The 26586-nt window shown below is 42.0% G+C and overlaps 1 protein-coding gene across 2 annotated transcripts in view; it reads right to left on the reverse strand.

Annotated features, from left to right (window-relative positions):
• KLHL32 (kelch like family member 32) overlaps positions 1 to 25165 on the reverse strand; it is a 157851-nt gene extending 132686 nt beyond the window's left edge. For both annotated transcript variants that reach the window (XM_075268195.1, XM_075268196.1), the window contains exon 1: positions 24962 to 25165. In XM_075268195.1, coding sequence (XP_075124296.1) covers positions 24962 to 25116 — 155 coding nt within the window. In that variant the 5' untranslated portion in view covers positions 25117 to 25165. The remainder of the gene's footprint in view (positions 1 to 24961) is intronic.
• Between the last annotated feature and the right edge of the window lie 1421 nt (positions 25166 to 26586).

A 26586-nucleotide genomic window follows, 5' to 3' on the forward strand; every position in this document is an offset into this window, starting at 1 on the left:
AACAAAACGGCTTCTGGAAAACATTACGGGAGACCAGTGAAGTGGCCATAAAATATTTGCCCCAGACAACCCCTTAACCCTATAGGTTGTCTATAAACTGGAGTGATCGATGTGGTGGCCACCAGGGAGGTGTAAAATAATTTTTTTTTTTTTTTTAAAAGCCTACTCACCTGTCCCCCGCACCCCGTTGTCCCCACCTGTGTCTGTTTGGGCTCATGGCTTCATTTCTGGAAATCCTGTACCTAATTGGTCTCAGCGATCACATGAGGTGCAGGACTCCCAGCATGGAGGCTCCGGCACGAAACCGAATAGACACTATCGGCGGACAACGGAGCACCGGGGACAGGTGAGTATTCTTTTTATATTTATCTGTTTTTTATTTTACACCTCCCTCCCAGCACATGGGTCGCTCCAATTCCTGAACAACCCCTTTAAAGGATTTAGCCATGTTTCTAATATTGATGGTCTGTCCTTAGGATAGGCCATCAATATTACATATGCGATGATATAACAGCCTGGACCTCTGCAGATCAGCTTTTTCCAGGACACTTCAGCTACGGGTAATGGTAACATTTCTAGGAGCCATGCTGTTCACTTGCCATACAGGCTGTAGCAGTAGGTATATGTACTGCACATGGTATAGTGCGTGAGTAGCATGGCTCCCAACATGTTATAACCTTTAACCACCCTGTCTCGGTACCGCTGATCTGCAGGGTCCTGGCGGTGGGCCCCTAGAAACAATTCCACTGGTGGGCCCTAGACACCCCAGTCCGACCCTGCTTCTGACAACGAACCTATGGCGCTGGGGCTATGGATCTGGACCACTTCTTTATATCAAGAATTGGCGCTGTATTCATCACATGGATTCAAAGATGGAACCATGCTGGATTGGACCCTAATTGGCTGTGGAATCCTTGACCAAGGGAGGACAAAAACTTTAGGACATTAAGACTGGCAAAATACTGAAAAATCATCTACCACACCAGCAACCTTAAGATTTACCAGGATGAAGAGACTTATTCACCACCCCAGTCCCATGATTATTGTCCCAGTGTATCTGCCACACAGAAACACTTATTGCTTGTGCTTGCACCACAATAAGATTTGAGTGTATATAATCTAGCCTAAGCCACTTGAACCCCAGGTATACTCTGGCCTATTACACCAGGTATGGTCCCATCAGTTCAACTCTTTGCTGATTTGGTACCAGCCACTCTGGATAGATGCAGGACAATGCGTCCTGTGACCCCAACACTGCAAAAAGTCCAAGTACACTACCGGTGGGGCTTCCCCTTTCACATGGCCTTTACCCTTAACGATAAGGACTTCCTTGTTCAATCTCTGAAAGAAGGACTCCAAGTCCTGTGGTGTGAGAAACTACAGGAGGAAGTACATGGACCCCACTGACCTGCTACCCCAACAGACTCCCTACTCCTGGGTGCTGAAACATAAAAGGCCACTGCATCCTAATTCCACCACAGACTGAGACCACCACCTCTTCACGATGAGTATTTGACCTGATTAACTACACTTCATAGCGGATTTCCAGATGTAGACATTATAGTTTATTTTGTTTACTGTACCAGCTTATCTCAGAGTCCAGGCTTAGGCACCTTTACACTACCTCTCATGGTTAATCAGTGCCAACCCTGGACCTGTCATTGTGAGGATTCTATTTTATATGGTGGTGTTATTGTTCTAACTTTCCCTATTGCATACCATGTCAGCCCCTGGATTTATTTGTTCCCTTTCTATCTCTTATCCTGTCACCTTGATAGTTTTGAGAAGTGAACCATGACGGTGATTCCCATTGGCTCCTTGGCATTTCTTAAAGTACCTACAGACCTTTAGACTTGCCTAAGCCTATCCGAGTTCAGCATGGCTCCCAACAGCTCTGCCACCTCGGGTTGGACAAAGCTGACTGAGCATAAGCGGGATTTGGATCCCAAAGATGGCGCTCAGTGCAAAGAGTAGTAGACGCATCAGGACAAGAAGAGAGAGGTGGTACTGGAAGCTGTGACGAGGCTGTGTTTTGAGCACAAGGGGATTGTGAGCACAATTATCATAATGAAGAAAGAACGAAAAATTCAAAAATGGCGGCGGAGACATGCAAAATAAAGTTAAGAGATGAATAGCCTTTGGAAATTCTTGTCAAATATGCATGTTATAGAGGAAAAGGAACTGATCAGATTGATAAAAAAAAATTGTGGGAAAAAGATTCAGTATGGTGACTACAAAAGTAAATAAATGGAGTCAAACATTGGCCTAAGTAGTATAACACAAGATTTGCGAGGCCAGAGTTTGACTGTGGAGGTCACATTGGATTATAAGGCGCCCCTGAGGTAGCAATACAGATGAGACCCCAGAGAAGTGACCCTATTTGAAAACTATACCGCTTGAGGCATTAAAGAGGATTTGTCACCAAGCAGAAACTGCTAAATAAAATACACCGTCTGGTTCTCACTGCTCCCATGATCAATTTAGTGTTCAAAAAGATATGGCCCATGGAAGATTCTGTTTACTGTAAACTAGCCCTGATTCGCCAAGTGGGCGGTAACCTTATGTTTTTCACATGGAGAATCAGAGCTAGTTTACAAATAATTTCCAGGGGCCAGATCTTTGGAACAGATGGAAGAAAGAATATCAAATTTTCCAGGGAAAACGACGAGAATGAAATGTTATATGACATTCAGCATTTTCTACTTGGTGACAGATCCTCCTTAATATATGGGTGTAGTGAACATTTTCACCCCACAGGTCTTTCCAAAAAGTAATGCACCACAGATGATGCAGAGTGAGAATTGCAATTTTCTATACGAATAAGCCATTTCAGTGCCCAATATATTGTGTCTAGAATATGCAGCTGGAGACATAAAAAACGTAAATTGTAATGTGGATTCTTCTGGATACAGTCAGTACTAAACATGTGGTTGTAATCTTCTGCTAGGACACACGGCAGGGCGCAGAAGGGAAAGTAGTATAATTTGGCAGTGGAATAAGCTGTGGAGTGCCTCAAGGTAAATTAAAAATCAAGGTATATATAATATATCTTAAAACATTATTTTATTCAGAGTCCTGGTTTGTTGGAATATGTCTCACATTGATTTATAGTGCTCATCCTTATCCCCTTCTTTGAACTGACTCAGAACTTCTAACTCTTTGCCAGTTGAGCATTTTCTCCTGAAAAGTGTTGCCCTGGTACTATGCATGTGGTCTCACTTCCAGTAGTACTGAGTGCCCTCCATCTTCCTAGTCTCTACAAACGACACTCTTCATAACCAGATCTTGAAATTCCAGGAAAATTCCCTTCTGGCCTGCTCAAATTCCCTTCTGACCCTTGATTCCCACATTGCGCTGTAGAGCTTTAGGACATTTGACAAGTCCCCTTCCCATGTAGCTATTGTAGTCCAAGATGCAGTCAAGTTTGGGGGTCTCTGTTCTGCTAACCCATACTGGCACACGGGTGCTTGTATGGCTATGTGGTAGCGAGGAGAGAGTGGAACAATGGTATAAAAAATATCCAGGTAGTAGCCCTGGGCCAACAGTAAATTTACTTATTCCCACACAATTTATGTCCCAAGTAGGGGGCATTACGGGGAGCCAATTATAATATCTGTACAATTATATGTCCTATATAAAGTATACTCTGATGCACTCTCACACAGCTTATACATCTTCACGCCATGCATTGCCCACTTATTTAGCAGTATTGGTAGAATTGAAGTCTCCCTTTAAAGAGGACTCTTAACCTCCTGGGGCACGTGATGTAATACTCCGCTAGAAATCGGCTTTCACGTTTTGTGCCCCTGGTGAAGAGCTATCGGTGCCAGTACCGTAGCTCTTCACTGTCAGAAGGGCGTTTCTGACAATCAGGAACGCCCCTCCTCACAGTAGCGTTTATTGCGCTGTACTGTGAGAAGGGGCGTTACTTACTGTTCAGCGATGACTATGGGTGAGTACTCTCAGGAGGGGAGGGAGGCGTCCTCACCACTCTCACAGTACAGCGCTCACTGACTGTCAGAAATGCCCTTCTGACACTGAAAAGCTACGGTACTGGCACTGATAGCTCTTCACCAGGGACACAGAACAGGAAAGCCGATAGTGTGCTGCATTCAGCGCACTGCCGGCTTTCTAGCAGTGTATAAAACCGCATATGCCCCATGAGGTGAAAGTTCCTCTTTAAAATGTACCAGAGAATCTTCAATGGAAATACACGTCTCAGGGGTATAAGGTTAGGCAAACTGGACACTGAAATGGTCTATTAGGAGTCTCAGTTTATACAAATGGTCAAAATATGGGTCATCTTGAGGTGGGCACTGTTTATTATTTGCATAATGTGACATGAGAAATACGGCCCCATAGTGCATTGTGGACATTGAGGTAGAACACACCTTGTTTTTGTCACAGTATGTGGTAATAATGTCACACACTATGCTGCTGATGTACAATACAGAGACTTAGCCACCAGCGACTTTGCAGGTGGTGACTTTTCTTGAGTCCCTTGCCTTAGGGCCATTTTACATTGGTAGGTGCCAGGGCAATGACATAAAAAAAAAACAGAGCATGTATTGTCAAACAAATGGACCAATACATCACAAGAGCTTGAATATATCTGGCCTTATTAATGTGACCTACCATGACAAGATGCATTTGTATGTTTATTGGCCCATTTGTGGTACAGTATGTTACTTTTGTTGATCTAGCTAGGATTTGATAATATGACTATGACAAAATTTTAATGCTCTAATAATTTCTGCTTCACCATGCATTAGTATATGTGCTCTATGGTTTGTCTGTGTCATATTTTGAGATGTATTTTTAGGAATGATTTTAAAAGTATTAGGAGCCAATCACACTACTGTTATTAAAATCTATTGCTCTCAAACGCCATAAGATGAGACAAACAGACTTTAACATGGATAAAGTGATTAATGCAGACAGCGCTTCCTCCCTCTACATCCGTTCCCCTTCACTCAAATGTAAAAAATGGCTGAAGCTTTCTTCTGTCATGTTCGTTTACATTTCTAATGGAAGAAAAATCCTTGCTGAGGGGCTGTATAATTATCCCTCTCGCTATATCCTCCTACATAAGCTAAGAGACCATACGTATACAGACAGGGAGGCTGCACTGTCATCTTTATTAGAACTGGCAGGAACCCGTCTAATTATCGGTATTGGCTAATGAAGTTTGAGTTCCCCTGTGGAGAACCTCTGTGGTACAGTCCATGCAATTTCATCATACAGAAAGTGCTAATGGAAAGAACACATCCAGAACTCCAAAAATATTAAAAAGGATCCAACGGCTTTATTTCATATAATCAATGAAAATCCATTCCAGCCCAGTGGAAACATTTTGTATTAAGAAAGAACCCTTATATAACTTAGGCGGTGTGAGAAAGTGACAGGTAAAGTTCTGGAAGGACGCTTTGTCTAACCCAGATTCCTGTCTTAGGGTAAGTTCAACTGGGTTTTTTTTGGAGGCTGCCTTAGGTTCCGGACCAAAAGCCGGGTAACTCCGGCATCCAGCTGTGCACTCCGCTCCGGATTTGGCCCAATGAATGGGCCTAGTCTGGAGGAGGGTGTGTCTTCAGGCTGAATCGCAGGGCGAAATAGTCTGAAGAATGAGCACCTCCCTTCTTTTTCCGGGAACAGGAACAAGCTGGCTCCCGGAAAAAACTCCCGAGCGGCTTCCATTGATTTCAATGGGCCTCAAAATCCTGACCAAAAAACCCTGTGTGAACTTACCTTATGTGTGGTGAGTGAGGATATGACAGGGCTGTAGCAAAAGCATGACCTGTGATTTTAACCACTTCTTGCCCTACAGCAGAAAGGAGCTCTCATGTACAGGTGGGAGCTGGGGCTCATTACAGGCCTATAAAACCTGACAAGACCTCAGTCCTGGGCAGTTATTGGGGGATTCTGTCTCTAAAAGCCTGTCCACTGGTGAGAGACCTGTGTGAACACAGCCTCTTTCCTTTTCTCTGTGTGGCTGGAGCAAGCTACACGTATAGATAGGATTCCTGTGTTTAGTTAGCAGCTCAGCCAAGCAGGTTTTGTTTTGTTGTTTTATGCTTATTATGCTGTGTGGCTTTTTAGTAAATAGTGCAAATATTCATTTTCCGTTATTTTTCACAACAAGGAAAATTAGTTCATATATTGCAACTCCATATTAGTTTAGACAAAAGGTATTGTAGAATCAATAGTAGCATGCAATGTTTTGTTCTGAATTATGAACAGGTATAATGCCTTGGAAATGCATAAAGGTAGTTTCAAAACTATCCGAAATAGGGCCTGTGAAACATGTGCCTAATGGAAACAAATGTGTAACAAAGAATGTTAAAGAAACAATGTGGCTAAATAAAACAGTAAGGTCAATAAAGTCAATAAATGATGAAAGGAAAGTGTTCATAATCCCATAAATAAGTATGTAGTGATGTGTATTATAGAAGTATAAAGAGAAAATAAAGCAAAGAGGTAGCAAAGATCAAGGCGCACAGAATAACTGCCATAGAAAATTGAATTCAAAATTATTTTGAAACTAAATACTTAATAAAAAAAACCTAAATCTGAAAATGTGGCCCTCTTAAAAATAAAGATAGTGTAATAGCGGAGAAGGATGAGGAAAAGGCCAGCCTATTAAATTTCGGTTCATACCTGTGTTTGGGCTACCATATGGGGGGGGGGGGGGGTCCACTTGGGGTTTGCCGAGTTTCTGTCCGTAAGGGTGAAAAATGTGGAGAGAAAAGGACGGCTTGCAGGACTTTTCTCTCTGAATTTTTAAAGCGGAATGGGGAACGGATTTCCTCAGTAAAGAGCCAGCGCAGGTGTGAACCTAATCTTACTCCTGAGAAGATGAACTTTTAGGCCAGGCCCCACATGGCATACCTGTGTGGACTCTCTGTAAAAAGTGCTGCAGGAAAAACTGCATTTCTACTGCGTTTTTTTCCACAGTGCTTTTTTGCTTTTCTTAAAGAAACATGGCAAAGCTATTTTTTTCTAGGTATTTCTAAATGTTTTTATGGCTTTTCACTCTTTAATAAAATTAATAGGAAAATATCTTTAAATAAAAGATCATGCTGTGTTTTGAATAATAAAAACATGAAAGAGGCAAAAAAAATGCCAGGAAATGCACACCAAGGAAAAAAAATTGTACATAGGGCTTTTTATATTTTTTGTAAAATAATGGTCACTCACCCCAAAGAAGGAGATATGTTGGGGTGGTTAGAAACCCCCCAGTATCCAATGGGTCAATAAAAGTAATATACTAAAATAATACAAATATATAGCCAGCCTTTTAGGCGCACTTAAGGATATCACAATTTAATACAAAATATATTATTAAAAAATCCATTCAAAAAAATCTAGTTTAAAAAAAACAAACAAATAATAATGCATAAGACTCATAACACACCACAGGACCCTGGTGGCTATATGACAGTCATAATATGTAAATAAAAGCAATTGCTCAAAAAATATATAAAAGACATCCAATATGAACATTCAAAAATGTAATCAATTATAACATCACTGAACATGGGATGGAAGCTGCCTCCATAGCCAAATATGCATCAATCCGGTCAAGGGTTAAATCTACAATATAAAATTGCAGTACAATTTGTTCATGGCTTAGGCCCGTTGCAGATGACCGTGGCTGTGCTCAGTGTGCTATCCATTTATTTCTCAGGTAGCACTCTGACCCATTTATTTCTATAGGCCCGTACACATGACCGTGAATTACACAGTCACGTGTACAGTCAGGTCACAAACTATAGAACAGGTCCTATTCCTGTCCTATTTTACGGCCCTTGCTTCGGTGGCAGGGGCCGTGGCAGGATGGCTAGCACACGGGCGGCACACAGGTGACATCCACATGTCCCCCATGTGTCGCCGGTGCCTTTAATTCACAACGGTCAGAAGCAACTGGCCTTAATGTGTCCATAATAACAGTTTTCCTCTTCATTGTGATCCAATGTATGGTAACAGACATGACCAATAGCAGTAAAAGTGATATATCCAAGATCGCAGCAAGAGTTGTCAGGAATGTAGCGCTGCAATATTTTTCATTCAGAAATACTAAGTATTTTATTTGTAGCTCTTTTTAATGATTTTACCTTTATAACTTGAAATAAACTTTAAATAACCTTTACGAGACAGTGACAGGCAGGGTGGTGGAATCTCACTATATCTTCCCCAGGTTTTTAAATTATGGGTGGTCTAGTGCGGGTCTTGAGTAGGTCTCAGCTCCAGGTGTGAGTCCTTGGTGCATTACTGGGCCAGAAAAAGGCTACAGATCCTGTATTCTAGTGTAGATCCAGGGAAAGAGAGGAGGCAACTGGGTCTGTCCTATAACCCTGAGTCCGGTGAGACAATACTGTGGCGGGTAGTAAGCCCCACGTATAGTTAAGTTATCATTTCTGTTTAGTTAGTTGCTCAGACGAGCAGGATTTTGTTTTTGCCTAAAGTTATGGCTGTATTTTATGTTGATCATTTTGTGCCTGAAATTAAGGTTTATTTATTTTCCTGTTTATTTTTCTAAATAAACCTATTTGCTGCATATTTCTTGTCCTTGACTTTGACTGTTTGGGTCCACACCTTTGGTGCTACCGAGCTACCATCCCCACACTTTGTATAATTTTAAATACATTTCCTGTGTTTTTTATTGCAACACTGTAGTAATTTTATGACTATACAAGCTCTGAATAATATTTTGAGAGAAACTGTCACTATTCCTAAACATCTAAAAGGGTCTTCTATAAATGAATATGAAAAATTGTGCCGTGTCTAAACTGATGCTTTATTACTGAGATATTCTCACCTACTATCAGGATTATCAGATTATTCTATTTAACATGCTTAGATGACAATAACTAATTTTGGAAATGAAATTCCCTAACTGGTAACAGCTGCCATGTAATGAGTATCCTCAGAAATTCCATCTTTTGCTCTGTATGCCGGCACCTGATGCACTCTTTCAAAGTCAAACAATGAGAGCCATGAATATCCCATAGGGACACCATGCAAATAATCGCTTCAAAAATAATACACGGAGAATGATGCCCTTTACACAAATGCTGTACCTGCAGAGAACAAGGCATGGTTTTGTGCTGATACAAAGCATCCACCTACAGGCAGCTTGCATCCACTTTGATCCCTCAGGTCAACGTGGATTATCTTGGTCAGCATGAGATGCTGTTCAAAAGAACATTATGCTATAATGTTGTTAAAATCTATTCTCATTTTAGAATTTGCTCCTGAGTCACACTTAACAATTTGTATTATATTTGATGCATTTTGCATGTATATAATGTAATATACATATAACTACGGTAATAACCTCTTTATAATATTTATAGTTAATACTGTGAACAAAAGAAGCAGTAAAATGATAAATTCAGCTCTGCTACATCATTATGGACCATTGTATTACTAAATACCTTACACAGCAATCCCTATGGCCTACAAAATTTGCCTTGCTCACACAATAACAATGTAGGCAATTTACTGAAAATACACATAAAACATCAAAATCAACCGTAATTCCACGACATGTGTTTAATAAATGATTCTTCTGGAAGGGAAGAACTGCTTAACAAATGTAAAACATTTTAATCCTCTGATATTTTTCTATTGCCTATGCTTAATGTAATTACCAAGGCTTTCTTATTCCAGAACACCTATACTCTTGGGGAGTTTTCTCCATGGCCACTAATTATGTCTTGCAAGAAACCTCATCTGCACATTTTCTTGGATCAGCATTAGTTGTAGTAAATGATAGTCTCCTGAACACTTCACAAATAAGCATCTCCTCTTCATTAGCAATCTCTATAAACAATATTAAATCCGAGTTTAATAACATGACTTGAAAGTCATTATGCAAAGTGCTTGGTACAGTAGATACTCATGCTGGCAATTTATGATGGAGGTGTTGTTTTCTGTCTCTCAACAGCTTTTCACCACTAAGCCAGCGTCTTGGCTTCTAATGATCTGCTTAACCTCATTTCCATATCCCCATACATCATTTTATGATACCTCAGGCATAGAACTGTAGTAAGCTTATTTCGTAAAGAAACACTTTATTCACAAAATTTTTGATCGTTCAGAATTTTATGTGAAATTAAATTTTTAGAACAATTTTACCAAATATTGAATGAAAAGAAATTTCAAATAAAACCTATTGCCATTAGAGATGAGCGAACGCCGTTCGATCGAATACAGATTCGATCGAATATCAGGCCGTTCAGGATATTCAATTACAATCAAATACAAGGCCGCAAAGGCAGTAAAAATTCGTATTCCCTCCCACCTTCCCTGGCACGTTTTTTGCACCAATAACAGTGCAGGGGAGGTGGGACAGGAACTACGACAACGTAGGCAATGAAAAAAAATCGGAAAAAGTACCGTATTTTTCGGACTATAAGACGCACTTTTTTCCCCCAAAATTTCGGAGGAAAATGAGGGTGCGTCTTATAGTCTGAATGTGGGTTTGCAGCATGGCCGCGCTACTGCCACCACTGGTTTTCTTCAGCGGCAGTAGCGCGGCAATCTGCAGGCCCCGGCAGCTAAGACAGTCCCCGGCATCTGCTGTAATAGACCGGCGGATGCCGGGGAGAGTCTTAGCTGCCGGGGCCTGCAGATTGCCACGCTACTGCCACCACTGGTTTTCTTCAGCGGCAGGAGCGTGACTATACTGCAGGCCCCGGCAGCTAAGACACTCCCCGGCATCCGCCGGTCTATTACAGCAGATGCCGGGGACTGTCTTAGCTGCCGGGGCCTGCAGATTGCCGCGCTACTGCCGCTGAAGAAAACCAGCGGTGGCAGTAGCTCGGCCATGCTGCAAATCCACTCCTCCTCCACAGGTCCCGGCAGTCAGTTAGCCCCCCCCACCGGCCCCATACCTTTAGTGATGCAGGCCGGCTCCTGCGCGGCAAGGCCGCAGGAGCCGACCTGTTCCGATGACAGCCGGGAGCCTAATGAAGGCTCCGAGGCTTGTCATAGATATATATTACTATCGCGGCTGGTCTATGACCCTCCGCGATAGTAATGTATAGAATCTCCCATAGACGGCAATACACTTGTATTGCCGTCTATGGGACTTGCAATCAAATGATTGCAGGTTCAAACCCCCTAGGCGGGGGATATTAAAATAGTAAAAAAAAAAAAAAAAAAACTGCCGGGTTTTTCTCTCTGTTTTGCCTCTGAATTAAATAAAAGGTGATCTAAGCAATAAACATTTCCCAAAATGGTATATCTAAAAAGTACACCTGGCCCCACAAAAAAAACGCCCTATACATCCCCGTACAGCTGCAGGGTCACCTGTCAATGTGGCCTTGCAGCTGTTCCAAAACTACAACTCCCATATATTAAATATTTTACCATTTTTTGCCTGAAATTTTTTTTTCCCTATTTTTCTCCTCTAAAACCTGGGTGCGTCTTATAGTCCATAGTCCGAAAAATACGGTAATTGGCGGCCGGAAACAGATAACCTCCAATTTAGACGAATGGTGGATTTACCATTCGACTAATTTGGGACTGTGAACTATGTGACTGAGAGACAGGGACAGATCTACAGGCAGGGTTAGCTAGGGATTACCTTTATTTAGGGGGGAAATGTTACTCACACAACTCTTTGGGGATCCATCTCGTCGGGATCTCTGTCAGCTTGCGATATGTGCGAGCTGACTTTTTCCCATAGGAATGCATTGATCAGTGTTGATTGGCCGAATACCATACAGAAATACGGCATTCGGCCAATCAACGCTGGTCAACACATTCCTATGCCGAGATGAAGCAGAGCTGAACCTGCTACACACTCAGCTGTACCGATGTAGCAATATGATGCAGCAGCACTGAGTGTGTAGCAGGTCCAGCTCTGCTACATTGGATATTGCTACATCACCAGCACTTAGGGTTGAGGCGATCTTGACATTTCAGGATCGTTTTTAAAATCCAATTTCCGATCATTCAGAGATTGGATTTTAAAAACAATCCTATTCACTACACGGCATGTAGTCCAAAAATTGTTGGACTCCACGCTGTGTAGTGATTAACCCCCGCATTGTTGTTCACTTACCTGCATAGCTGCAGCTCCCAGCTCTACTTGGTCCGGTCCTCTGTCCTCTTGTCTTCAGAGTCTTCTGACGTCTCCCCGCCCACACTCTCCAGCCGCACTAAGCCCCGCCTACTCCCTGCATCTCTACAATACTAGTCTAGGGAGGCGGGGTCCTCTGTCCTCTTCAGAGCGCCCTGTGCCCCGCCTCCCTAGACTAGTAGTGTAGAGATGGAGGGAGTAGGCGGGGCTTAGTAGGTGGGGCATCACTCACGTCTCCCCTCCCAGTACCCCCCACACTCTCCTAAGCCCCTCCACCTCTCCCCGACTAGTATTATAGAGAAGGCGGAGCTACGAACAGTGTTAGCGGGTACTTGGCGGGGAGACCCGCCCACACTCTCCTAAGCCCCACCTTCTCTGTAATACTAGTCGGGGGAAAGGGGGCCAGGGCGCTCTGAAGACCGGACAGAGGACCTGACTGGACCAAGAAGAGGGGCTGGGAGCTGCAGGTAAGTGCACAACGGTGGGGGGGAGGGGGTTAATCCGATACTGCACACTCAGCTCAACTACTCCAGAGTTGAGCTGAGCGCACGGCCCGATGTAGCAGAGATGGCAGATGTAGCAGTCCGATGCAGCAGACTAACACACTCAGCTCTGCTGCATCGTTCTGCTAACATCGCCAGCTCTACTACATCTCTGGTGTAGCAGCTCTGCACTACTCCCAACCATCCCTCCATCTACTCCTCCTGTCAAACACATGATAGCAGAGCTCAGCACACACTCAGCTCTGCTACATCTCTACAACAGAGTGTAGAGATGTAGCAGAGCTGAGTGTGTGCTGAGCTCTTTTACACCAGAGATGTGTGTGACAGGAGGAGTAGCTGGAGGAATGGTTGGCAGTAGTGCAGAGCTGTGTGTGTGACAGGAGGAGTAGTTGGAGGGATGGTTGGGTGTAGCAGAGCTGAGCTCTGCTTTATCTCAGGTGTCCGGAGTAGCTGAGCTAACCGCACGGCTAGTTCTGCTTTATCTCGCCATTGGAATGCATTGACCAGCGTTGATTGGCCAGTGTACAGCATTTGGCCAATCAACGCTGGTTCTGCCGGAGGAGGCGGAGTCTAAAATTTCTTGCTACGTGTCAGCAAAAATGTCTTAGCAGTCATCTGTAACACGCTTGTCATAGGTTAGCCATAAGAGCGCTAGTATGTCTTTCTCATGCACAGGTGGCCAAAACTATATAAAAAAAATTCTATGTGCAGTCTGACAAGTAATTTATAAAGTGACAGAACTATGTTTGGGTCATGTGCATCCATGCCCCTGTTGTAAATACTTTGGTTAAATAGGAAGATATACAGAATGATATACTACTTAATACTACAGTTCTTTATTGCCTTTTTAGTTAATGTGCTCAGTTGAATATTTAGCAATGTATTCAGGGTATCAGATACTTTAAATCTGAGGCCTCATGTTGCGGATATGCAGCTTTTTTGTTGTAGATTTTTGTGCGGTTTTTGAGTCAAAGCCAACCCCTTCCCCCCACAAGTGGCAGCACATTTATATCACTACTTAAAAAGTGCACATCTACAGCTCGATGCTTTTAGTTGTGGATGTGCATGATATTATACTGTATTTTGGATGGGACAAATCTTACTGAACCGTAATAGCAGGCATAATAACTAATAAAAGGGACGGGACACTGGACAAGGCTTATCAAACAACTGATTTATGAGGGTGCTAAGAGTTGACCCCAAACCATTTAATACTGAGGAAAATCCAACATTTTTGCAGTCCTACAGTATATAACAATGAATGATGGTCAATAATCATAAGGTCAGGGTCATGCTCAGTGCATTAATCTTACTCTTGAAGATCCTGATAGCTAGAATTAAGTAATACCTTGTTATTTTACTATTCTTACTGGTAATAACAGTATAAAGTAGGTGAAGCTACTTTTCCAGGGCTATTTTATCCAACTCACACATGAACAGATTATTATTACATATCCCTTCAGCATGCAAACAGACATTATGTTTTATGAACCAGGCTGGTTTGTGATGATGGCAAAGATTACTGTGTATTCCCAGAAGTGTAGCAATGAGGTACACCCCATTGTCAGGATCACTGGTGGCCCCAGCAGCCAGACCTCACTGATCAGCATGCTTTGTCTTATTTTGGTCATAACTTGGTTTGTTAAGCGGATGAAAAATGTACAAATAGACGTTTATAAAGTTTATAACTGCTGAGCTGCCCACCAAAATAGGATTCCTGAACTCCTTTAAATGCTACTGTCCTTATTGCTTACCCACAGGCCTGAGAAAAACAATAGTCTGCATAAGCCGTATATACTCGAGTATAAGCCGAATTTTTCAGCACAGTTTTTTTCAGCACAGCAAATATCAATGTATAGAATCTCCCATAAAATAGTGGGAAAAAAAAAGCTTTAAAAAAAAAATAAAAAAATAAAAGTTCTAAATCTCTCCTTTCTCTAGAATACATACAAAAGAAAATGACTGTGAAACACATACACATTAGGTATCCCTGTGTCTGAAAGTGCCCGGTCTACTGAATATAGGGTATCTGCAGTGCTCCGTAGGGAAAGGGGTTAATACGAGAACGGCAGATACCCTATATTCAGCCAGACTGAATTCCAAGTGGGGGAAAAAAATCCCAGTCCTCAAGCTCAGGGAAGGGGCAGACAGACAACCAAAACACCCCCTCCCCTTTCCCAGAATCCAGCATCTACTGCACCCAAAAACGCCGACCATTTTAATTTTTGAAATTTTCCAGTAGCTGCCGCATTCCCCCCCCACCCCCCCTAGGCTTATACTCAAGTCAGTAAGTTTTCCCAGTTTTTTTTGTGGTAAAATTAGGGACCTCAGGTTAGCTTATACTCGATTATATACGGTACATCCCCAAATAAAGAAATAACACAAGCAGCATGTGAACGGCTTTCCTGTAGGTTTCAGATAGGGATGTCTCTGGACCTCCTCAGCCCTTGGCTTGGTTCTTTCATCACATCAGAGGTGACACATTCTTCTGTGATCCAGAGCTGTGCACACTAATGGAATTTAACCCTACCGTACTATGAATCTAAAAGTAAGCACATACAATATTTGTATTTTTTTTCTATTATTGATCTTCAAGGCTTGGCTGAATCAGTACATTTTTACTGAGTAGTCAAGAAACAACCACTCTTTAAAAGAGAGTTGCAAATTGTTCTTGGTCAATGGGAACAGAGTATCATGTTGTCAATGACTCACGTTATATAAACAGATGCAGCTTATCTTGAGTCAGGCTAGGATATTGTCAATAACCCTCTTTATGTAGCTAACATGATGTCAATAACCCCCTACTTCCTACTTGTCTGCAAGATTACCGTCTCTAATATTGACACGTATCTCCCTTAGGATACTCTAAACACTGAAGCATTTTGGCGAGTATCCTGATTTGTTATGTAACATGGCTGATAAATAGGGGCAACAGTCATTGAGATAATGTCATATAGCACTTCCAACAACTATGATGGCTTTGACATCTACATAGTTGATAACCGTTCTGTTAAATTATGCTTCCTTTTCATTAAACTTCCTAAGAAAACCATGGTAGAATAGTCACAGCAGTCTTTCTCTTCTCTGAAGGCCTGAAGAAGTTATAATCACAGCCCAGTAATAAGACATTTGCCTGGTAACGCACTGTTTACATCATATGACCATGGACGGTAAATCACATGACCATAGTCAGCATTTTATCCACTAGTAGTAACAGAAGGAATGACAGCAATCAGGGATCTAGAAAACTGTGAGGAAACGATACATAAAACGTATCCAGAAATTGTATAACTTTTTATTATACAAACAATAACATTAACATTTGTCTCTCAATGTTTGTCTGAAAGTGGACAATCTCTTTAACCACTTCCGAATCACCAATTGGGTTTTTCTGTATGGATAGTGGCTTCCTTGTTCTGCAAGGACGTACCAGTATGTCCATGCAGTTTTCAGGAGCTGCACTAAATTTTGCAGCTGCTGAAACAAGGAGCCAGTTGTAACTACAGCTGGAGTGCCCATAGAGAAGGCAAGGAAGGTTTATTACCGACCCTACCTAACAAATCACTGTGTACACAGCACTCAATAAACACTGAATACACAAATATGGGCGCCACCATGATGCGGCTTCACTCTGACCCGGCGGTCACGTGATGTGGCGGGGTCAGAGTCTGGGTCCTAAAGTTTCAACCCCAGTTACAGGAGAAGTCATACTCCACCTCAAAAAAAAAAAAAAAGTGATCTGATGTCCCCAAAGGTCTATTATGACTTTTTAAGGACACAATGTAAAAAAAAAAAAAAAAAATAAAAAAAAAAAATTAATTAAAATGAAATAATTAAAAAAGTAAATAAACTACTACGTCAATAACATGCCCTTATTATTACAGGTTCTTGCTCCACCCCCGATGACACCATACAAAATAAAAATTAGCATAATGGAGAGAAAAAACTATTTTATAAAGTTTTTTAGTAGCACTTTGTGCTATTAAATTTTTTTCAAAAATGTGAAAACCAGACAAGTTTTTCCCTTCTCTTTTGTTTATATTTTCCCAGATATAAAAAAAATTAAAACACGTGTCACCAAAAAAAGACGCATAAATTAGTTGAATAGCCCAAATGTTAAAAATGTTATAGCCTTCAAAATTGCACATACAAAAAAAAACCTTAAAATGTGTCTGCTCCTAAACCACAAATTGGCCTGCACGGAAGCAGTTAAAGAAAATGACTACTGATATGGAAATGAACCTACTTTTATGACAGAAGTTCTACATTGTCTTGCCTTGAATGTTAATTCTATGAATATATATCATACTGTTTACAATAATAGAAAAAAACACTGAAACAGAAAAATGGGCCCATCATGTTCTAACATGGACATTAACTTTCCATACAACGTAGTGTTATTCACTGAACTGTTGTATCGTCTTCTGTTTTACCACCTGGTCACCATTATTGTGTCATTCTATAAACATCTTATGCCATGAATTATATGCCAAACTATATTTTGCCCTTGTAGTTAGATTTGCTACTGTAAGGACACTTTGAGTGTTAACTGTAACTGTAATGTTACATAATGTGACAGATTTGTATCTGACATATGTTAGGCCCCAGACATGTATGTGAGAAAGTAGTGACATCAGAGATAGTGAAGAGACATAACCCTTCCCGGGAAAGATCATACAAGAAATCATGGAACCCTAAAGCAAGAGTCAAGATTGGGCTCCAACTTTCAAAAAAAAAGTAAAGAAGGGCAATGCATACAAATAAAAGAGGGGGGAAAAATCCTCAGAAACAATTGTGTGCTTACCTCTGTCTACAGAGCCCACTGGTCCTGCGGACAGGCAGAATAGGGTTAATGATATCCTGACAGTTTAGGATATATGTCTGACAGACTGTATCCTAAATGACTGTAATAATAATAATAAACAAAGTCAGGGAAGAATTTTTGATATTTAAACTGCCAGTCACAAAAAGAGATCAAAGTATTGTGAGTAGGACCTGGAGGTCGCGCCTTCCACATATAGCAGCGGCCTACTCTGCCTTCATAGTAGGTACACCTTTGCAGGGTGTCACTTAGTAGCTGGTGGAGCCAGTGGCATAACTAGGAATGGCGGGGCCCCGTGGCGAACTTTTGACATGCCCCCCCGACCAACACCGAAGGCCTCGACCGACCCCCTCCTACGCATTCCTGCGCGCTCTATTATGCCCCATAGTGGCCCCTGCACACAGTATTATACCCCATAGTGGCCCCTGCACACAGTATTATGTCCCTTAGTGGCCCCTGCACACAGTATTATGTCCCTCAGTGGCCCCTCCACACAGTATTATGTCCCATAGTGGCCCCTGCACACAGTATTATCCCCCATAGTGGCCCCTGCACACAGTATTATGCCCTATAGTGGCCCCTTCACACAGTATTATCCCCCATACTGGCCCCTGCACACAGTATTGTACCCCATAGTGGCCCCTGCACACAGTATTATGTCCCACTGTGGACACCCATGAACAATTATTATACTCTGGGGTCTTTTCAGACCCCAGAGTATAATAATCAGAGACCCAGGGGGGAGAAAAACATAAAAAAAACCCCACTGTTACTCACCTATCTCCCGGCTCCTACGATGTCGGCCTCCGAAGTAGTCCATCTTTAATGACGTCAGACATCACATGAAGCGGGATGCAGGCCGGGGTCATGAGATGTCAGATGACAAGGCCGAAGCCTGCCCGGATCGTGGAGAGGTAATTAATAGTGTTTTTTATGTTTCTTACCTCTCCCAGGCCTCCAATCATTATACTCGGGGGTCCGAAAAGACTCCCGAGTATAATGATAGCAGCGGTAGCGGCTGTCACCGGGCCCCTAATGTCCCAGGCCCTGTGGCAGCTGTCTCTGTTACTACAGCGGTAGTTACACAACTGGGTGGAGCGTCTTAGGTACTTACCACTAAAGAGTGAGAGTTTTCCATTGTGTCCTTTAAATTATAGCTGCAGGCAGGATTTGCTAGATCATGGGATAACGTAGGTCAGTCCAGTGTGCATCCTCATGTCCTCTGGAGCATGTCTCAGGAAATTTAAAGTGTACCCCCAGTTATAAAAACATCACAAATGAATAGTACAGGCGAGTATAAGAAACATTGTAATATATCCTATTAGCAAATATGTTTTCTTCTCTCATTTTCAGGCTGAGTTACTGGAGGGGAAGGGGGAAGACGCTGCTAATAAAGACACTCAAATAACTGCTGCTGCTACACTCTGCTACTCTGTGCTCCTTTAACACTGCGAAGTTTGTAGATAACAGGCTACTAGTCCACAGGATGAGACAATAAATCAATTAATCAGATTTAAGATGAGGAGCGACAGAACAACTTAATAAGTGGAATAAGATATACTGCAAAGTTTCTTATATTCAAATGCATTGTCTATTTATGAAAAGTTGTTTAGGACTAGAGGCATGCTTTAAGGAGAGTATTAGCTGTAAGTAGTAGTCAGACATTCAGACTGGCAAACGAGGGGGTTATGTTGAATACAAGTGCTGAGTCCAGTGACTGCTCAATAAATTAGCGAATCAGTAATGATCGTAGCGCTAACTATTAGGGAATGTTCACACTACCATTATTACAGTCCTTTACTGTCATCTGTTATAGGATGAGAGCAACAGATGTTATTGGTAGAAGTTTAATTGACACAGACAGAACCTCTCTGTCTGTGTCCATTCCTATTTTCTATAATGTATAAGACATGATGGATGCTTTCTTCCTTGCATGCAGGACTTTTTCTTCCACCAGATAAGCAAAAAACATGACATAAGAAAGCTTCAGTTATGGTTTTTACATGGGGTGAATGCTGACAGACACCAGACAGAGGGCCCCATCTGCATCTGTCAGTTAATGTCTGTTGCTCTCATCCTGTGATGAATGAGAGGAACAAACATTAAATAATGGCAGGGTGAACCCATGATGTGGCTAAGGCCCCATGTGGCATCCTGCAGCAAAAAAAATGCTGTGGGAAAAACCGCGGCGGCATCGCATCATGGTTCTTCCTGCAGCGTTTTATACAGAACGTTCATAGTGGTTTCCTCTGCGGACATTATGTTTCAGTTATACCTATGGGGAAACCGCCAGCGTTTCTGTAGATATAATTGACATGTATAATTGACATCGGTAACGGTTTTAGAAATCGCCACATGTCCACAATGCAGTTTTTACTGCAAAGCAGGCATAGGATTCGCCAGAATTCCATCCACTTTGCTCTTTTATGCAGTGTTTTGGCCGCAGGCAAATGGTGGCATTTACACCACGTGGGGTCCCAGTTTTAAACAGGATTTCCCACAAAAGCAAGTTATTCCATATCAGTAACCCTTTCGCTGCCATGGGTTCCAGGATATTTTGCACCTCTTGTAGTCAGGACAATTTTCGCAGATAACTAAATTAAACCTAAACTTTAATTTTTAAAGATTATACTAACCCCCCATACCTAAATATTTTCTGAAAGTAGACATCTGCAGCATTGTCAAAATGCCTCTTGGTACTGTATACGAACAGGCACCTTCATGTATCTTTGCTTTAAAGTGTAAGTTAAATAAAAAATGCTAATAAATTTATATTAGCTGCTAAAAACAGAAACCAAACCTCCTAAAAATAAAAGTTCAACTTGTGCAAAGTTCATCCATATCACTAAGGCCTACACCTGCGTGCAGAGATCTTCAGAAAATCACCAGAACTGGAAAGAACAATAATCTGCATTGAAGTGGAAACTGTTAAAAAATTATCACCCTAAGAAAGTAGGGATTACACACCATGAAAAGCAAGGGCACCCCTAAACCCTATGTATTTCGTGAAAGTAGACAACCTGAAGATTATATGTGTGTCAATGGGTTATCAATAACAATGTCCATTGTCATGTAACTTTGTGACAAACACACAAATGGAAAAATGCACTAAAATATATATTTGCACCTAAGGGGGCATTCACACGGAGTAACGCCAGGCGTGTATCACAGCCGTACATGCTGGCGTTACGGCAGACTGCCGAACACTTCGGCACTTAAGCGGCGTTTACGAGCGCTCCCATTGAAGTGAATGGGAAGTGTTCAGCAGTCTGCCGTAACGCCGGCGTGTATGGCTGTGATACACGCCCGGCGTTACTCCGTGTGAATGCCCCCTAAAACTGCTATTCAAGTGTACATTCACAAAAAAAACCACATAAAAATTATATATCAAAGTGTACAAAATTTATATATACCGCAAACATCAGGTACACCAAGAGCTCCTACTGTCGAAAACACTGATACAAAAGACGAGTAAGATTTTGCTGTTATTCACTAAAAATTGATACTGCACGTAGCAAAATGTGACTGTGATACCAAAATCTAACTTTCTTGAGATTGCACAGAATACTGTATATAAAACCACAAATTAATATTTCATATATACAACCACCTTCATGCAACTTTGCAGCAAACATAGTAAGCAAAAATAAAAAGAAATTTTTTTAAAAAAAATTCAAACTTGCCACTCAAGTGCATGCTTAAAGAGGACCTTTCATGGATTTGGGCACAGGCAGTTCTATATACTGGTAAATTAGGAAGAAATCCAGCGTCTCCAGGAACTTTTTTTAAAAAAATCAATCCTTTATTTCTTCATCTTTAAAAAAAGTTTTTAACAGCATACCGAAGATGGCAAGTACTCTTACATGGAGCTATTGCTTGAGCTACGCGTTTCGGAACTGCATCGGTTCCTTCATCATGCCATGACATGAATTCATACATACTAAACATATATATATATATATATATATATATATATATATATATATTTGCAGGTGTTAAAGAAACGACAAAATCGCAGAAAAGCGCCAATCAATTTTATGCATGCAAATTAACCACTTCTGGATCTCCCATAAACTATGTTCACATCTGAAAGTGGCTCTTGTTCTACAGGGATGTACCAGTATATCCTTGCAGTTTTCAACAAAATCGTACAGCTGCAGAAACAGTGAGCCGGCTGTAACTACAGCTGGAGCTCCCTTAGAGGAGGCAGGGAAGGTTCATAACCGTCCCTGCCTTTTTGATCGCTGTGTACACAGCGTTCAGTGAGGACCAACCATTTGCATCCGTTTTTTTGCATCTGTTAAATGGATCTGCTATACACTTGTTAAAAACGTGACGTGAATGCCCCCTTAAAGGGTTTTATGCCATTAAGCACACTTACTAAGTGTCGGATTGCTGGGGCTCTAAGTCTCCCTAAGGGTAAGTTCACACTGGGTTTTTTGTATCGGAACCTGAGGCAGAGGCCGCCTCAGTTTCCTATCCAAAAACCGGGTAGCCGCGACTGAAAACCGGTGCACTGCACCGGCATCCAGCTGCGCACTCTGCTCTGGATTAGGTCCAATGAATGGGCCTAGTCTGGAGGAGGGTGTGTCTTCAGGCCGAATCACGAGGCGACTCGGCCTGAAGGATGAGCATCTTGCTTCTTTTTTCTGGGACCCGGAAGAAACAGCTCCCGTAAAACAGACCTGAGCGGCTCCCATTGATTTCAAAGGGAGCCATCTTTTTGGTCAGGGTTTTGAGGTAAATACGGCCTCAAAACCCTAACCAAAAAACTCCATATGAACTTACAGGCGCCCCATTCACTCCCATGAGGCTTTGCAGCTCGTGGATCTGGCAGCTCCTCAGCAGGAAATGGAGTTTCGGTCATGCAAGCACTAAGGCACCCCATTCACAAGGAGGCTTTAGAGAAATTTCTTGAACTGACATCTGTTTCAGCCTATACCCTTTCTCCATCCCTGAGCGCGTAACCGCTATACGAGATGAAAGGGTACTAGATCCTATGAAAGAGATACTCCATCCCAAACAACCAAATCATTTACAAGTATTTGCAAGCCAAAACCAGAAGTAGACTATACAAAGAGAAAAAGTAAATGGAAGATTTGCACTACTTCCATGTACTGGAACCACACCTGAGTTTGAGAGGGGTTATGCAACTGAATGGGGATAAGCTGTAATAAAGCCATATGACCAACAGATATGTTGTCAGTTCCTAACACAAGTAACTTTGCAATGAATGTTAGCTTTAAGACTCCTCCTAAGGCTCCATGCAGACAAATGCATGCTTTGTCAGTATGCTAGCCATGTTTTTCACATCTAGCACACTGAACCTTTATTTTCTATGGCATCATAAACAGGACCATGTATTATCATGGGTTCATGTAGGCGATTGTGAGGCTCCTATTCCTATCCATTTTGCAGCCTGTTTCCCCACAGACCTTATGATGTACACATTTATTGTACCTAGCCAAAGTTCCAGGCTGGCAAAACTGGTCAGTGTGTTGTCTAGATTTATTGGATTGACTGCGGCTCAGCATGTCAGTTCAAGCCAGTAAACTCAGCTGATACATAGACTATTCTAACTGGCCCAACTTTGGCTTCGTAAAACAGCATTAAAATCGATATGTAGCCACAGTCATAATGATGTAATAGTTTAATTAGTTTGGAATTCATCATTTTTTGATTAAATGAGCCAGAAAAATAAGTCTATGTTCACATGTTACATATTTGTGCTGCAAAATCCACCCTGCAAATCTGCAGTAAATTACAATACAATATGTGTGGGTGTAATTTTGAGAATCCAAACAGAGAGGAAAAAAGTGCAAGGAAAAATGAGAATCCTCTAGATTTTCCAATTCACTTGCTCATTATGATGTGAAATTTCACCCCTTCAATGGACAGGAGCGAAATCTACAATGGATGGATTTTGCTGAGGCATCTCAGCCTATTTACTAAAAGACCTGCAAAAGAATTCTGTCGGTTGACTTCCTTGACTTCTTCTCATAATATAACAATATAAATAAATACCGCAAATATGCCAGATATTGTGAGCCCAAAATATTCAAATAAATATTGTATACAGTGTCACACAAAGTATACATACAGTGAACAAGTAAATACCGCAGAGTGGCCAGTCAAAAAATACCACAAAGTGTACAAATAAACAGTGCACGACACCTATGTAAGTAGTGCCATAGAGTGCCCATATACAACCTCCGTCCTCTGCTGCCCTGACTGAAACATTGGATTGACTTGGCATTCCTCTCACAAAGCTGCAACAGGCAAACAGTGATGTCATAATGTTCCATATAAAGGCCCAAAGGGCTTAATTGTTAAAGTGCCCCTGGCTGTGACCAATGTTATCCCTCCTCAGTCATTAGGATCACGAGAACTGGGGCAATCCTGTCAAATCCCATCCCAGATGTATTGTTTGTGGCACACTTCTTGTACATGTCATGTGCAGCACAGATGACTAAAGTCTATAAACCATTCAATAAATCATTTAACACTTCTTTCCCTAAATCTCCAGAGTAAATGAGCTTTTAGCTCAGACATTGTACCGTATAACCCGATGGTGTATACAGCAGTGCAGAAAACAAGTTGTAAGGCTCCACCATGCTCCAGACAGAAGTGTCATTATCTTGTAGTGTTGTAGCATGGGCTCACCATTTGTCCTTGCTAATGTTGCTATCTAATGTATGTGTTCTCATACAAGCCACGGGGAGCTATAAAAAGATTTCCATTTAGGAAGCACTAAAGCACATGATCACAATGTTTTGCCCTAACAGTCCAGACTGAAGTTTCCAGTTCATATCTAAGACCTATGAACAAATCCAGATCTTAAATTCATATGATAAGACAGTGATGCCAGTAATGGTAAGCAGGGCATTGCCCGCTCCTGCTGGTTTATGTAGAATCTACTGTACAATGTAAATTGCTTTTCCATATTTTAGAGGCAGGCTGCGATGGTATTTGTTCTCCTATAGGCCAGTGGCAGAACATTTTGCAGATTACTTTTTGTTCCAGTAATATTTGCTATCAGTGTGGCTCTATGTTCTGTAAAGCTCTACTGATGATGTCATATGCCTGGCTTTTTCTGGTCTACACTGCATTGATCACTCATAATACACATAAATGAGAATGTATCATTATGCCCAGTGCACATCCGACTAGTAAATGTCTAATATGGGACAAGTAGCAATGCAGCAGTGTGGACCTGCAGTAGAATATTAACAGCACAACAACAACAAAACAGGTTTCCTTTCATTGTGACCCAAGAAAGACAAAACTAAACATATCCTGAACTGCTTCACCCCTGAAAACTAGAGGAGGAAGCTGAAAGAGCTGCTAGGCAGCTGCCACTTATGCAAGTACCTGGTAACCAGGCTGGATATTTCATGCCCACAACACATCACTGCCTCCCAAATAAACAACAGCATCATAAGATGGAAAGCAAACAAGAAGACTGCCAAGTATGTGATGGACTATAATACCCAGCAAGGTCAAGGATGATGAGCAATGGGAAAGGTTAGAAGAAACACCAGAGCTCACCTTCTGTCAGCATGAGATGTAAGAGGCAGGGATGCAAGCAGCAGGGTGTCTGAGGCTCCTTGCAGATGGCAGAAGCTGCTGGTGGTAAGGAGCTGGCCTGGGTGCTGACACAGTGACATGTATGCGGTGCCCAGAGATGTGTATAGTGTGTACATGCAGTGAGTGCAGATTGTATTGTCTGGGAGGCAGCAGCTCCTCCTCCTCCTCCTCCTGCTGCTGCTGCTGATGCTCAGTCGTCCTTGCTGGAGATGCTGCTGGTGCTGGATCTGTCCCCTGGTATGTCACATGAGCTTTAACAGCAGGCAACTCACCATTGATACTGTCCTACACCTGCAGGAGGCGGCTCAGGGTTTAGCACTGTGCTTCTGTATGTATAATGGCTATAATAGCACTGCTGTTTATATAGCAGGGCACATTATCCCTCAATAGTGATGTAACCACAGTTCATGTGCCCTGATACATGATATATATTTATACACCTCCTTCTAATACTGTGCCATGCTGGCCCCATTATTTACATATCAGAACAACAACAGAAAATAATCACAAAAAAAGACAGTATAAAAACCGGACACATTGACATCAGTTACTGTCTGTTATGATAGGTGTCCATTTTTTTTTTTTTACAGACCCTATCAGAACAGACAGCCAACAGTGAAGAAGCCCTAAGGGAGCAGGAATTAGGAAGTATTATGTATGATAAGTAAAAGTCAGAAATGTCTTTACTTGGTGATGCAATGATATGATTGGAGTCTGGTGAGGACTGGAGTCTGAAGCTTCTGTAAACTACACTGATATAGGGGGCGGAGCTCATCTGTTGGCCCAATCAGAAACTGCATGTGTCAGAGTCAGGTGTCAGAGTCAGGTGTAAGGGTCAGGGTCAGGTGTCAGGGTCAGGTATCAGGGTCAGGTATCAGAGTCAGGTGTCAGGGTCAGGTGACAGAGTCAGGTATCAGAGTCAAGTGTCAGAGTCAGGTATCAGAGTCAGGTATCAGAGTCAGGGTCAAGTGTCAGAGTCAGGTATCAGAGTCAGGTATCAGTGTCAAGTATCAGTGTCAGGTGTCAGAGTCAGGTGTCAGAGTCAGGTATCAGAGTCAAGTGTCAGAGTCAAGTGTCAGAGTCAGGTGTCAGAGTCAGGTGTCAGAGTCAGGTGTCAGAGTCAGGTGTCAGGGTCAGGTGTCAGAGTCAGGTATCAGAGTCAGGTATTAGATGTCACTAGTCAGAGTCAGGTGTCAGAGTCAGGTGTCAGACAAATCAGATGTCAGAAGTCAGGTATCAGAGCTGTAAACTAGCATTAATCTGATGTTTGACTCTGATATCTGAGGATGTCCTAATATGGACACTGTACTTAAGGAACTGTCCATCATCAGTAGAATGATCTGAACATATTGTTCTCAATTCCCTGCCAACCCATTTGCAGACTACAGTCATATGCTTCTGCTACTAAAAGGAAATGGCTAACAATACAGCTGTCCACCCCATCCTTAAAGGATCACTTCTTTCTTCCACCTTACCACCATGTGCATGCTTACAACACTGGGACAGAATTATGAAAACTGTCTGTTGCCCATAGCAACCATTTACAATAGAACTTTCATTTCTTAACAGCATTATGAGAGATGACA

The sequence above is a fragment of the Leptodactylus fuscus genome, chromosome 3 (genome assembly GCF_031893055.1).
Source record: "Leptodactylus fuscus isolate aLepFus1 chromosome 3, aLepFus1.hap2, whole genome shotgun sequence".
Taxonomy (NCBI): Eukaryota; Metazoa; Chordata; class Amphibia; order Anura; family Leptodactylidae; genus Leptodactylus; species Leptodactylus fuscus.